The sequence below is a fragment of the Rhincodon typus genome, chromosome 7, assembly GCF_021869965.1.
Source record: "Rhincodon typus isolate 14 chromosome 7, sRhiTyp1.1, whole genome shotgun sequence".
Classification (NCBI taxonomy): Eukaryota; Metazoa; Chordata; class Chondrichthyes; order Orectolobiformes; family Rhincodontidae; genus Rhincodon; species Rhincodon typus.
The window spans coordinates 49,125,243-49,140,380 of record NC_063338.1 but is presented as its reverse complement, the minus strand read 5'-3'; the positions used below and the strand labels follow the sequence as shown (position 1 = coordinate 49,140,380).

At 40.1% G+C, this 15,138-nt stretch overlaps 1 protein-coding gene across 6 annotated transcripts in view; it reads left to right on the top strand.

The window, feature by feature from the left end:
* Positions 1-255: 255 nt before the first annotated feature.
* Positions 256-15,138, top strand: part of LOC125483559 (CD63 antigen-like) — a 29,861-nt gene continuing 14,978 nt past the window's right edge. The window contains exons 1-3 of one of the 6 annotated variants that reach the window (XM_048599405.1): positions 562-644; positions 1,604-1,634; positions 2,131-2,310. In XM_048599405.1, the coding sequence (XP_048455362.1) occupies positions 2,149-2,310 (162 nt within the window). In that variant the 5' untranslated portion in view covers positions 562-644; positions 1,604-1,634; positions 2,131-2,148. Of the gene's footprint in view, positions 323-561; positions 645-1,025; positions 1,281-1,335; positions 1,635-1,739; positions 1,861-2,130; positions 2,311-15,138 lie in introns of those variants that run through there. The other 5 variants (XM_048599406.1, XM_048599400.1, XM_048599403.1 and 2 more) reach the window with 5 other exon arrangements.

Sequence of the window (15,138 nt, the reverse complement as noted above, 5' to 3'; positions counted from 1 at the left end):
GAGGAGCAGGAAAGCTGACGTTTCGGGTCTGGACCCTTCTTCAGAAAAACTCCTCTGATGCTGCTTGGCCTGCTGTGTTCATCCAGCTCTACACCTTGTTATCTCAGATTCTCCAGCATCGGCAGTTCCTACTATCTCCCTGGTTAATTAGCCGTGTTTTCATTGGTGAACAGGAAAGAGGATTTGGACGCTGGGCACGTGTAAGCCATATAATCATTAGGTTAGCCAAATTTAGGGTCCAATTGTCTGGTTAACGATGAAGTCGGGAGACGGGATAGTGATTTTTAAAATCATCCTGTTTGTTCTTAACCTGCTCTTTTTGGTAATTTTTGTTAAATGCATTTTCGTTGCGCATGTCTTTTACAAAAATTTGACTCTCTTCCAAGTGATTCGTTGATTAGAAAGATAGGTTAAAATAAAGTGCTGGTTAGCTTCTGTTAACTAGCAATAATAACGAACCTGATCATTCTAGTTAATGGATTTTATTTTCGTGTTTTAAATGTCTTCCTCGCTCTTCCATAAGTTCCTCTGTTGAAACATGTAAAATGAATAATGGGACTTTGCCAGTAACCTTTACACATTCTTTTCAAGCATTTGAATGTAACCAATCGTATCATTCTTAATTAATACAAACTGGCCCAAAAGTACTTCATAGTAATTCTTGAATTTTTTTTCATCAATTATGTTTTTTTGTCAACGAAAATCCTGATTTACTTTCAAATGCTAAAGACTCCATCTCCGAATACGTTGCTGTAATCAAATAGTACTTTCAATTCCTCCCACTTACTTCCTTGGAACTTGTTAATAATTCGGTGTGGTTGTTTTAAAAAAAAAAGTGACTCTTATTTTGAATCGCTTCTTTACAGCTTGCAATATGGATATTGCAAGTGGCAAATACAAGGGACGCAATTTGTCGTCGCGTTATTGCTATTCCAGAACAGACTATCACTAGCCTAATTTTTAAGCAATGAATGAGATTTTCCCTCTCACACTTTTTTTTTAAAAAAGTCAAAAATTTAGCCTTGATCAGTAGGGAAGCAAAATCAAACCCCAACTCCCCTAGATGTGGGGTGCTTGCTTGCTTGCTCCCTGCCTCCCTTCGAGATCAGGCATAGGGAGATTACTTTAAAATCCCAGGCACTGACTTTTTTTTTTACCTCCCATGCAATTTAGCTCTATGCTCGCTGGGTGTTTTTTTTTTGCTTCCTTTTAGTAAGGTGATGAGCTCATTGTCAACTTGTTAGTGAACCCCACGCTACATTTGTAGTCACTTGAAACCAGTACGTTTATAATTTCCTTTGCGTTTCAGAGTCCGCCAACCAATTAGTACAAATGTGGGACAGAGTAAGGCTAGTTAGTTGTATTGATGAATGTACACTTTTTTACATGGCACTCAACAGCATGTATCCTGGTTAATGATGGGAGTTGAGGGACAGTATAATGTGCTTGCCTCTAGGCCAAAATATTCTGGTTAAAATTCATCCTGCTTCAAATGTGTCATAACATGTCTCAACAGATTAATTTGGAGGGAAAAAAGCCTGGTTAATTGATTAATCTGTCAAGTCTGAATTTCTCTTAATCCTGAGATTTTTTTTCTTCAAAGCTTTTTGTGCTTGCAGAACTAGCAATGGAAAGTACGTTTACCTCATGTCTTTGAAATTGGGAGGGATATTGCATAATTTTTCTTCAGTTGGTTATTGTGTCTTTTATTGGAGAAGGGGTTATGGTCAAACATGTCTGCTCTGTTTTCTTCTTCCCATTTGTGCTCAATATGGGCCACTATTTGAATAAGCAAAATAATCAATTGAAGTTTCAAAGAATTCCTTTAAAATCAATTTCTTCTGGAACAATAATTTTAAGGTGAAGAACCAGTTTTATTCCATCTAATTATTGATTTGCCTAAAGTAGATTAAGGTTACAGTATTTTGACACTCTAGCAGTAAACATAGTAACTTTTTAAATATCCCCAGCTTATTTTCCTCTATTGTCTAATTCAAAGCGGGAGACAGGTTGAATAATATGTGATAAGGAGCATTTACCGTGCCTCCTGCTCTGTGTATAAACTTGTTCAATTACAAGTTTTCAAATATGTAACCTTGCAGAAGTTTCTTTAAAATGTTTTCTTTCTAGGTGTTCGGTATTGAGCTTATGTGGCTGGGTGCTTCAATTCATTTGAATCTATACCCCATTTCTTTACTGGCTAGTAAATTGGTTCCTGCTGTACTCATGATTGCTGGTGTCCTCATTTTTTTCATGGCTGTCTTTGGATTTGTTGCTGTTTGGAAAGAGGACAGTACTATGATGAAAGTGGTAAGTTTTTTTCAGTGAATTGTTTTTATTCATAACTTCATTTTAAACATATAAGACAAGCAGCCCCAAAAATAAATATTAATATTATTAATTATGGAAATATTTAAACACAGACTAGAGAGAAATAGCGGTGGGAAGGGGATCCAGCGGGGGTGGGACATGTCAGTAACAACAGCATAAATAGAACTAGGAAAAAAGTTATGTAGACAGAGCATGAGAAGATTGCTGTCCTACTTAAATTTAACAGTTCTTTGATGCAGAAGCAAAGTGGCATTAGGTGAATGAAATTAAAGAAAGTATGAATCAATCTGAAGCAAGGGTATTAAATTTGAAAAAGGGAACAAATGAAAGCATGAAGCACAAATTGGCTGAGGTGGATTGGGAAAATACATTAAAAGGCATGACTGTGTATAAGTAATGTGTAGTTCTTTAAAAGGTATCCATATTCCTTCAAGGTGTAAAACTCAGTTACTCAGTCATGGCTAACAAAAGAAGTTTAGGACTGCACAAGTTTATAAGAAAAGGCCTCCTAAATTTGCTCAAAATTGCAGTAATTTTGAGGATTGGGAAGTTCAGAAAATATAATTAAAGGATTACCAGGAAAAGGAGAATAGAAAATGAATGTCATCTAGCAAAAATATAAATATATGAAGATGGAGTGTAAAAGCTTCTAATAGTTATATGAAAAGGAAATGTTTGGCTAAAATGAGTGAGCGCCTATTATCAGAAGATTTTATAACAGGAAATAGAGAAATGGCAGAGAAGTTAAATAATTGCTTTGTCTGTTTTGACTGGGGAAGACACTCAAAAATCCCAAAACTAGTGATCCAGGAGGCTAGGGAGAATGGAGGGTTGAAGGAAATTAACATTTGCAAGAAGACTGAATTGGAGAAACTAATGGGGCTGCAAGTTGATAAATCTGTAGAACCTGACGAATTACATCCTCGATTGTTGAAGGAAGTGGATAGAAAGATAGTCAATGCTTTGATAATTGTCCTTCAAGATTATATAGTTTCTTAAATGATTCCTGTGAAATGGAAGGTAGCAAATTTCACTCCACTTTTTAAGAAGGAAGCGAGAAAGCAAACAAGAAACTGTGGATCTGTTAATCTTGCATCAGTGGTAGGAAAAATGCTAGAATCTATTACAAAGGATGGGATCAATAGACATCTGGTTGATAATGATCTGCATAGTTGAATGGATTTGTGAATGGGGAATCACATTTGACAAACTCGCTGGAGATTTTTGTTGAAGATGTTACTAACAAAATGGATGTAGTATGCTTTGATTGTTAAGCTTTAGGTAAGGCTCCTTACAGGAGCTGCTCAAAAATTTAAAGCACAAAAGATAGGAGCTAATGTCTTGGCACGGAGTAATGTTTGTTTTCTGACTGTTAATTTGAGTCATTCCTGCATTAGTAGGTTGTGACTAGTGGGGTACCACAAGGATCAGTACTTGGCCCCAAGCAGTTCACAATATTTTGTTTGGAATTGGGGACCAAATGTAATATTTCCGCATTTTGCTAAGTGTGAATGTAAGACCATAAGATCATAAGACATAGGACATAAGCCATTCGGCCCATCAAGTCTGCTCCGCCATTCAATCTTGGCTGATAAGTTCCGCAACCCCATTCTCCTGCTTTCTCCCCATAATCCTTGATCCGCTTGATAATCAAGAACCTATCTATCTCAGTCTTAAATGTACTCACTGACCTGGCCTCCAAAGCCTTCTGTAGCAGTGAATTCCATAGATTCACCACTCTCTAGCTGAAGAAGTTTCTCCTTATCTGTGTTCTAAAAGGTCTTCCCTTTACTCTAAGGCTGTGCCCTCAGGTCCTAGTCTCTCCTACCAATGGAAGCATCTTCCCAACATCCACTCTGTCTAGGCCATTCAGTATTCTGTAAGTTTCAATTAGACTCCCCCCTCATCCTTCTAAACTCTAATGAGTATAGTCCCAGAGTCCTCAAATGTTCCTCATATGTTACGCTTTCCATTCCTGGGACCATTCTCGTGAACCTCCTCTGAGCCCACTGCAGGGCAAGTACATTCTTCCTGAGATATGGGGCCCAAAACTGCACACATTACTCCAAATGTGGCCTGACCAGAGGCTTATAAAGTCTCAGTCATACATCCCTGCTTTTATATTCAACTCCTCTCCAAATAAATGCCAACATTGCATTTGCCTTCCTGACTACTGACTCAACCTGCAAGTTTACCTTGAGAGAATCCTGGACTAGAACTCCTCAGTCTCTTTGCACTTCAGACTTCTGAATTTTCTCCCCATTTAGAAAATAGTCCATGCTTTTATTCTTCTTACCAAAGCATGATCTCACACTTTCCCACGTTGTACTCCATCTGCCACTTCTTTGCCCACTCTCCTAACCTGTCCAAGTCCTTCTGCAGCCTCGCCATCTCCTCAATATTACCTGTCCCTCCACCTATCTTTGTATCGTCTACAAACTTAGCCAGAATGCTGACAGTTCCTTCATCTAGATCATTAATGTATAAAGTGAAAAGTTGTGGTCCCAACACTGACCCTTGCGGAATACCACTTGTCACCGACTGCCATCCTGAGAAAGACCCCTTTATCCCCACTCTCTGCTTTCTGCCAGACAGCCAATCTTCCATCCATGCTAGCACCTTGCCTCTAACACCATGGGTCCTTATCTTACTCAGCAGCCTCCTGTGGCACCTTATCAAAGGACTTCTTGAAGTCCAGGTATATAACATCCATTGGGTCTCCTTGGTCTACCCTGCTTGTTACTTCCTCAAAGAATTCTAGCAGATTTGTCAGGCATGACCTCCCCTTGATGAAACCATGCTGACTTTGCACTATTTTACCATGTACTTCCAATATTCAGAAATCTCATCCTTTATAATGGACTCCAAAATCTTACCCACGACCGAGGTTAGGCTAATCGGCCTGTAATTTTCCATCTCTTGCCTTACTCCCTTTTTAAACAGGGGTGTCACGTTAGCGATTTTCCAGTCCTCTGGGACCCTCCCTGATTCTAGCGATTCCTGAAAGATTACCACTGACGCTTCCACTATCTCTTCAGCTATCTCCTTAAAACCCTGGGGTGTAGTTCATCTGGTCCAGGTGATTTATCAGGCCAATCAGTTTTACTAGCACTTTTTCCTTAGTGATGGCCACCATACTCAGCTCTGTCCCCTGACACTCTTGAAATTTTGGGATGTTACTCATGTCTTCCCCCGTGAAGACTGACACAAAGTAATTATTCAGCTCCTCAGCCACTTCCTTGTTCCTCACTACTATCTCTCCACCGTCATTTTCCAGTAGTCCAATGTCCACTTTTGCCTCTCTTTTACCCTTTATATATCTAAAGAAACTCATAGTCTTCATTTATATTACTGGCTAGCTTACCCTCATATTTTATCTTCTCCCTCCTTACTTTTTTTTTTGTTGCCCTCTGGTCTTTGTAAGCTTCCCAGTCCTCTGGTTTCCCACTGCCCTTCGCCACATTATATGCTTTCTCTTTTGCTTTTATGCTATCCCTGACTTCCTTAGTCAGCCATAGTTGCCTCATCCTCCCTGTACCATGCTTCTCTTTCCTAGGGATGAATCCTTGCTGCATCTCCTGAACTACTCCCAGAAACTCCTGCCACTGCTGTTCCACTGTCTTTCCTGCTAGGCTCCTCTTCCAATCAATTCTGCCCAGCTCCTCCCTCATACCTCTGTAGTCGCCTTTATTCAACTGTAATACCGTTGTCTCTGACTCTATCTTCTCCCTCTCAAATTGCACAGTAAATTCTATCATATTATGATCACTGCCTCCTCAGGGTTCCTTTACCTTAACCTCCCTTATCAAGTTTGCCTCATTGCACAACACTAAATCCAATATTGCCTGTTCCCTTGTGAGCTCCACCATGAGCCGCTCCAAAAAGCCATCTTGTAGACGTTTCACAAACTCCTTTTCTTGCAATCCACTACCAACATGATTTTCCCAGTCCACCTGCATATTGAAATCCCCCATGATCACTGTGACTTTGCCTTTCTTACACACCTTTTCTATCTCCTGGTGGATCTTGCGCCCCAGGTCCTGACCACGGTTTGGAGGCTTGTACACAACCCCAACTGTGGTTTTTTCATTTTAACCTTCGGTTCCTCAATTCTGCCCATAGAGATTCTACACCATCTGACCCTACTTCGTTTCTTCTTATTGATTTAATTTCATTTCTCACTAATAAGGCAACTCCACCCCCTCGGCCCACCTGCCTATCTTTTTGATAGGATGTATATCCTTGGATATTCAGTTCCCAATCCTGATCCCCTTGCAGCCACATCTCTGTGATGCCTACCACGTCATACCTGCCAGTTTCGATCTGCGCCACAAGCTCATTTATCTCATTCCTTGTACTGTGTTGTAAGGAAGATATTTAGTGGCTGTAGGAGGATTTGGACGGGTTTGGTGAATATTCAAGAAGATGGCAGGTGCATAATGATGTGGGGGAAAATGTTATCTGTTTTGATAGCAAGAACAGATGTGCAGACTATTTCTTCTAAATGGTAAGAGGTTGGAAAGTGTACATGTACAAAGGGACCTAGATGTCCTTGTTGATAAGTCACTGAAGGCTAACATGCAGGTGTAGTAAGCTATTAGGAAGGTCTCGAACAAAATCTCTGAAGAAGAACCATACAAGACTCAAACTGTTAAGTCTCTTTTTGCCTCCACTAATGCCATTCCTCCACCATTGTTAGTTTTAAGAAGGCTAATAGGATATTAGTCTTTTAATGCAAGAGGATTTGAGTACAGGAGTTGTGAAGTCTTATTTCTATCATGTACAAGTTTGGTTAGGCTGCATCTGGAATATCACTTGCAGTTTTATTCATACTAGAGATGTGGGCATCACAGACTAGGTCAGCATTTATTTCTCATCACGAATTGCTCAGAGAGCAGTTAAGAATCAACTATATTGCTTTGGGTTTAGAGTCACATGTAGGCCAACCCAGGTAAGGATGGTAGTTTCCTTCCCTAAACAACATTAATGAAACAAATTTGTTTTTTTTCCAACAATCAAGTGGTTTCATAGTCATCAATAGACTCTTAATTCCAGATTTTTGTTGAATTCAAACTTCACCATTTGCCGTAGTGAGATATGAATCAATGTCCCCAGATTAATAGTCTCGCAATAATACCACAGGCGAATACCTCCCCTCTTCTGAGATAAAATGATATTATTTTAGAAGGAATGTAACAAAGATTTGCTGGAATTGTTCCCAGGGCGTTGGAACTGTTCTATGAAGAGAGATGGGGCAAACTGGGCCAGTTTGTCTGGGGTGGGTAAAAGGCATTAACGTTCGACCAGTTGTGATCATTGCTCGGTGGGCAGAATACCCCACTCTGGTTCCTATGTTTCTAAGTGGGTTCAGATCATGACCGTTGGAACTAGTAATTGGTCAACTGGGATCTGTATCATTGAAACAGTCTCCATCTGAACCATGCTAGGACTGGTGGTCTTATGAACTGCATAACTGGGAAGTAGAGGGTTTTAAATATGATACATGAGGGATCAAATTTGGTAGATGTAGCAAATTACAGGATAGTCAAGGTAGGAGACCAAAACACTATTATGGAAATGATGGCTAGAAAGTAGAGAGGAAAAAGAAACTAAGAATCTACCAATAGTGAACAAAATGTTATGAAGATTTAATAAAAAGGTTTTGCATCTGAATGCACGTAGCATTCATAATGTAAATGAATTGTTACCAAACATGAATTTAAAAACGTGATCTGGTAGCCATTGGAGAGATATGGCTGCACGATGATATAGATTTTTTCCTGCATATTGAGTATATGGCATTTGAGAAGAATAAGAAGCTTTGTAAAGCACACTTCTTTGGCATTGGCGCAATAGTTAGAGGTGACCTTGGTTCTCGAAATGTAAAATCAGTTTAGGTGGTGAAAAGGAATAGTAAGAGAATGAAGTCACTTTTCAGAAATGGTCTATATTCCCTTAACAGTAACCACAATATAGGATGAAGTGTACAAGAAGAAATATTGAGTGTTTGTGGTACAAGAATGGCACGTAATCAAAGGTGACATTTTAATCTACATAAACTGGAAGTACAAGATTGGTACTTGTAGTCTTGCAGAGTTCATAGGATGTTTTTAGACATGCTTCTTGAAAGTGCAATCTGATACCAACCTTAGAATATGTTATATTGGACTTGATAATCGATGCTGGGTTTACTGTTGTCATTTAGATAAATGATTGATTTGGATGACAATATAAGAAGCATGGTTAGTAAGTTTGTGGGTGATACCAAATATAGTGGTGTACTGAACAGTGAAGAAGGTTATCTAAGAGTAAAAGCAATCTTGATTAGCTGGGCCAATGGGCCGAGGAGTGGCAGTGGGGTAAAGAAGGCATTTGGCATGTTTGCCTTCATTTATCAGAGAGTTGAGTTGGGATGTCATGTTGTGGCTGTACAGGGTGTTGGTAAGGCTGCTTTTGGAGTACTGTGTACAGTCTTTGGTCACTCTGCTATAGAAGGAATATTATTAAATTGGAAAGGGTACAGAAAATGTGTATAAGGATGTTACTGGGACTGGAGGGTTTGAGTTATAAGGAGAGGCTGGATAAGCTGAGATTTTGTCTTTTCCTTGGAGCATAGGAAGATCAGGGGTGACCTTATAGAGGTTTATAAAATCATGAGGGGCATAGATAAGGTGAATAGCAGAAGTCTTTTCCTTGGGGTAAAGGAGCTTAAAACTAGAGGGCATAATTTTAAGGTGAGTGGGGAAAGATTTAAAAGGGACCTCAGGCAACTTTTTTCACACAGGTGTGTATATGGAATAAAGGAAGTGGTAGGTACAGGTTCAGTTACAACATTTAAAAGATATTTGAATAGGTACGTGAACAGGGGGCATAGTTTTAAGGTGATTGGAGGAAGGTATATGGGAGATGTCAGAGGTAGGTTCTTCACACAGAGAGTGGTGGGTGTGTGGAATGCGCTGCCAGCAATGGTAGTGGAGTCAGATACTTTAGAGACTTTTAAGCGACTCTTGGATAGGCACACAGACGATAGTAAAATGTAGGGTATGTAGGATAGATTGATCTAATAGGATAATAGGTTGGCACAACATCGTGGGCCGAAGGGCCTGTACTGTGCTGTGCTGTACTGTTCTATGTAATAGGAAGAATTTAGAGGGATATGGGCCAAACACAGGCAAATGGAACTAGTTTTAGTTTGGGAAACCTGATCGGCATCGATGAGTTGTACCGACGGCACTGTCTCTGTCCTGACTCTGACTCCATAAATAGTTAATGACTTCACAGTTGCAGTATCACTAGGCAGCTGTATCAACATGATTAAGTTTTACATCCAGTTTGAAAGGGTGAAGAGTAAATCTAATACCTTTTAAAAATTTAAAACAAGAGTACTGTAGATATGAAAGATATTGTGGGTGGCACAGTGGTCAGCACTGCTGCCTCACAGCACCAGGGACCTGGGTTTGATTCCAGCCTTGGGCGACTGTCTGCTGGAGTTTGTGTTCTCCCGGTGTCTGTGTGGGTTTCCTCCGGGTGCTCTGGTTTCCTCCCACAGTCTCAGGATGTGCAGTTTAGGTGGATTAACCGTGGGGAAAATGCAGAGTTACAGAGATAGGGTAGGGAGGTGGATCTGGGTGGAATGCTGTTTGAAGTGTCAGTGTGGAGTCGATGAGCCAAATGGCCTGCTTCCACACTGAAGGGATTTTCTGATTCTATGAAAGCTAAGCTGGCTGAAGTGAACCCGAATGGTCAGCTGGCAAATCAATAGAGAAGTCGTATATTTCAGAATGCTTAAAATAATTGTACTCTTTCTAGACATTCCCGGGGAGAGCTCATCCATGGTTAACTAAAGAAGCTTGAGGAAAAAGCACATATTGCATCAAGATGAGTGCAGGTTAGAATATAAAGCATAGTTGAGAGTGATTTGAAGGTTAATCAGGGGGAAGGATTTGGAGCATGAAAGGAAGCTAGCTAGGAATGTAAAATCAGATAACAAATTTCTACTGGTCTATATGAAAAAGCAAAGAGATAAGTAAAGTGAGTGTCTGTCCTCATTAGAATGAGAATGGGACATTAATTGCTGATGATGAAATATAGGTTAAAACAAACAAATATTTTGCTTCTGTCTTCGTTATAAAGTGTACTAGAAACATTCTGGTAATAGTTCTCAATCAGAAGGTAAATGGAAGAGACAAACTTAGTTAAATTGCAACTGCATAGGATACAATACTGAGGAAATTGATGGGATTCAGGTGATAACTTTCTGTCTTCTGATTGAATTCATTCTAAGGCTTTTAAGATGATGACTAATGAGTAGATGCATTAATGTTAATTTTCCATAATTCCCAAGATTCAGAAAAGTGGCAAATTTAATCCCCGTCCATTCAAAACAAAAAGAAAGGTAGAAAGTTGGAAACAAAGACCAGTTAGATCAATGACTGTTGTCGGAAGGGTGTTAAAATTGTTCAATAAGGAGGTTTTTAGCTGGGCACAAAAGTCCAAGGTAACCGAGAAGAGTCTGCATGGGTTTGTGAAAGTGAAATAATGTTTAACCAATTTATTGGAGTTCTTTGAAGGGATAACATGGATAAGGGTAAACCCATTGTGCCGTTCTTGAATTTTCAGCACACCTTTGACAAAGTGTCACATACAAATTTATTGTGCTTCTGCTTTGCACAATGTATCGTAGGTAATATATTTGCCTAGAAAGAAGATTTGGCTGGCAGGAAACAGTAAGCATGATTGTTCTCAATTGACACGATGTGACAAGGTTGAGTCCCACTGATGCCTCAACTTTATACAAGTCATATTAATGACGTGGATGAGAGGGACAAAGATGTGGTTACTATATCTGCAGAGGACACAAAGAAATGTAGAAAAGTGTGTTGTGAAGAAGACTGAAGGAAGTTGCATACAGATATAGAAAGGTTGAGTGAACGGTCAAAAAACTCACTGGAGCATAATGTGAGAAAATGAGAAATTGTTCACTCTGGCAGGATAGAAAAGCAAGGTATTACCGAACCAGGTGCAGAGAGATCTAAGTTTTCACGTGAATGAGTAACAGAAATTAGCAAGCAGGTACAACAAGCAATGCAGAAAGCTAATGAGATACTGCCTTTTATTGCAAGAGGAACTGAACAGAAAATTATGGATGTCTGGGCATTGTTGAGACCGTGTCATGATTATTGTGTGTGCAGTTTTGGTCTCCTTGTTTAAGGAAGAATATAAACATGTTGGAAGTGATTTCAGAGCAGGTTTACCTGATTGATGCCTGGAATGTGTGGGTTGTCTTCTGAGGATAGGCTGGACAGACTACATGTGTTTCCCCTGCAATTGAGGAGAGCAGATATATTGACAAGGTGGATATGGAAGGGATGTTTTTGTCTTATGGATCAGTCTAGAATTTGTGCACTTCTTTCAAAATTAGGGGTTGCTCCCTTTTATTTGAAAGATCAGAATGTTTTGAGAGTTGTGGCTTCAGAACACTGCCTCAGTGGTGACAGTGAGGTACTATAAAAAATTTTTTAAGGAATTGAATGTTATCAGGAGTGGATATCAATGTGGAATTTGATGATCTAATTGAATGGCAGAGCTGGTTCAAGGAGGTGAATGACTTTCTTTTGCTCCTAACTTGTATGCTTGTATTCTTCTTAAGAAACTGGAAATCTTGGAATAAATGGTGTTCTAGGGCATCTTTTAAGAACTTTTTCTAGCCAGTAAGCTTTGAGATAAAAGAAAACATTCTATATATCCCCTCTCGGATTTTGCAAAATATGTATTGCAGGAAGAATTGCCCAGACTTTTCTGTCCTGTGATGTCACCTCCCTACTGTGAATCTCCACCTCTTGTCTGTCCTGTGTTGCCCTTTAACGTTCAGTCAATCAATTCCAATTCATGACATCATCTATTTTTCTCCTGCTCTTCTTTTCTATAAATCTTGTTCTCCAATAATTGTCTGTTTACCATCTACTCTAACGATGTGTCTGAGATTCTCCTTCTGTCCTTGATGTTATATACACAAATATCCTCTTCTCCAGCTGTTTCCAGCATATCCTCATTAGTCTTTCTAGGATATGCTGAAAAGCCTCCATAACTCAAATGCATCCAACTCTTTGAACTTAATGCTCGTTTTAAACAGAGAACTTCTGCGTGAAATTTTAGGCTGTTGGTAATGGAGTGTGCTTCCCCAGAAAAATGCAGTAAACAAACTTGTACAGTTTGCATGTTACAGTTTACAAGAAACAGCTGGAAGTTTCTTTTAAATGAAAGAACAGAATTGGCAGTTAACTTTCTACTTGGATACAGTTTGTTAATGTTAAAGATTTTAAAAACCTTTTCTTATTGTTGTAAAAGTCTATGACTGTCAAAAAGCAGAATTATAGAGCTGTACAGTGTGGAAACAAACCTGATGATCGGACTTGTCCATGCTGACCTGATATCCTAAATTAATATTGTCCCATTTGACCCATATCCCTGTAAACCCTTCCTATTCATGTACCCATCGAGATGCCTTTTACATGTTGTAATTGTACCAGCCTCCTCCACTTTGGCAGCTCATTCCATACACGCTTCACCCTCTGCATGAAAAAATTGTCCCAAAGGTCCCTTTTTAAAGCTTTCCCCTCTCACCTTAAACCTATGCCCTCTAGTTTTGGACTGCCCTACCCTGGGGGAAAGACCTTGGCTATTCACCTTATCCATGCCTCTCATGATTTTATAAACTTCAATGAGGTCACCCCTTGGTCCGACACTCCAAGGAAAATAGCCCCAGCCTATTCAGCCTCTCTGTATGGTCCAAACTTTCCAACCCTGGCAACAACTTTGTATTTATAGAGCACCTTTAATGTGATGAAGTTCCAGGGTGTTTCACAGGAGCATTATAAAATAAAGTATGGCACTGGTAACTAGATTGGGCAAAAGTAGGATTTAAAGCCTATCTTAGACGAAGCAAGTTACTGAGCGATTGAAAGGTGTTGTAGAGCCTGTGATCTAGGTAACAAAAGACACTGTCACGCTGATGGAATGATTAAAAGTGGGAAATGCAATAAAGATCAGAAGTGAAGGAATACTGATTCCTCGGAGTTGTGGATTGGAGGCAATTTACAGAAAGAGTAAGACCAAAGGGATTTTGAAAGTTGGCATAAGAATGTTAAAATCAAAATGCTGACCCACATTATCTCACAGTCAAGCAGCAAGTGCAGGGGTGCTAGGAGCACTGAACATGATGGGAGGCAGGGTTTTGAATGACCTCCAGTTTAGAAGGTAGAATGTGAGCGATTAGCCAGGGATGAGTTGGAATAGTTAGCATTCTTTGCCCATCCCTAATTGCCCCCAAAAAGGGTGGTGAGCTGCTGTCTTGAACTGCTGCAGACCATTTACTGGAGGCAAACTCAAACTGTTGTTAAGAATTGGAATTCCAGGATTTTGACCCAGTGACTGTGAAGGAATGTTTCCAAGTCAGATTGTGTAGCTTGGAGGGGCAGTTCCAGATGGTAGTGTTCCCATGTACCTACTGTGCTTGTCCTTCCAGGTCGTAAAGGTAATGGGTTTGGAAGGAGCCATAGGAAGTTTGTTACAATGCATCTTGTACCTGATACACTATGCTTCCCCTCCATCAATGGTACATTTGAGTGAATGTTGACAGTGATGGAGGTGCCAGTGAAAAAAATTGAATTATCCTGGATGGTATCAAGGTTCCTGAGTGTTGTCGGAGCTGAACTTCACCAGACAAGTGGGGAATATTTCATCACCCTCCTGACAATGCCATGTAGATGGTGGATGGACTTGGGGAGTTAGGAGGATTCCCTAACCTCTGATCTGCTCTTACAATGATGATGCTTGTATGGCTAGTCCAGTTGAGTTTTTGGTCAACGATAACCAAGATGTTGATAGTGGGGGATTTGGTGATAGTGATACAAAGGCTGTTGTTGGAGATGGTTATTCCCTAGCTTTAGTATGACGCAAATATTACTTGCCACTTTTCACTTCAAACTGGATGTTGTCCAGGACATGATGCATTTGGGCATGAATTACTTCAGTATCTGAGGAGTCGTGGATGGTCCTGAGCAGTGTGTGATCAGTGGTGAACATTCTTACTTCTAACCTTATGATAGAAGGAGCTGAAGATGGTTGGGCCTAGGAGGGTAACATAAGGAGAGCTCCTGCAGAGATGAGTGACCGCCAACAAGCATAGTCATCTTCCTATATGCCAGATATGACTGCAACCAGCAAAAAGATGCCAGTTTTGCTAGGGCTCCTTGATTTCACACTTGATCAAATGCAGACTTGATGTCAAAGGCTGTCACTATCACCTCATCTCTGGAATTCAGCTCTATTTTGTCCATGTTTGGACCAAGGTTGTAATAAGGTCAGAAGCTGAATGGCCCTGGTGGAACCCAAACTGAGCATTGGTGAGTAGGTTCTGCTTGATAGCTTTGATGTCTTCCATCACATTACTGCTGATTGAGAGTAGACTGGGGTTGTAATTTGTTTGGTTGGATTTGTCCTGCTTTTTGTGTACAGGATATACCTTGGCAATTTTCCATATTGTTGGTGTATGTCAGTGTTGTAACTGTACTGGAAAAGCTTGGCTATGGGTGCAGCAAGGTCTGGAACACACATCTTCAGAACTGTTGCCAGAATGTCCAAGCCAAGAGCCTCTGCAGTATCCACTGCCTCCAGATATTTGCTTCATATCACATGGAGTGAATCAAATTGGTTGAAGACTAACTATGGTGCTGGGGACCTCTGGAGGGAGCCTTTTTTGCACTGATATGCTGGGTTCTCCTATCACTTTAGGATGGTGATGCTTAT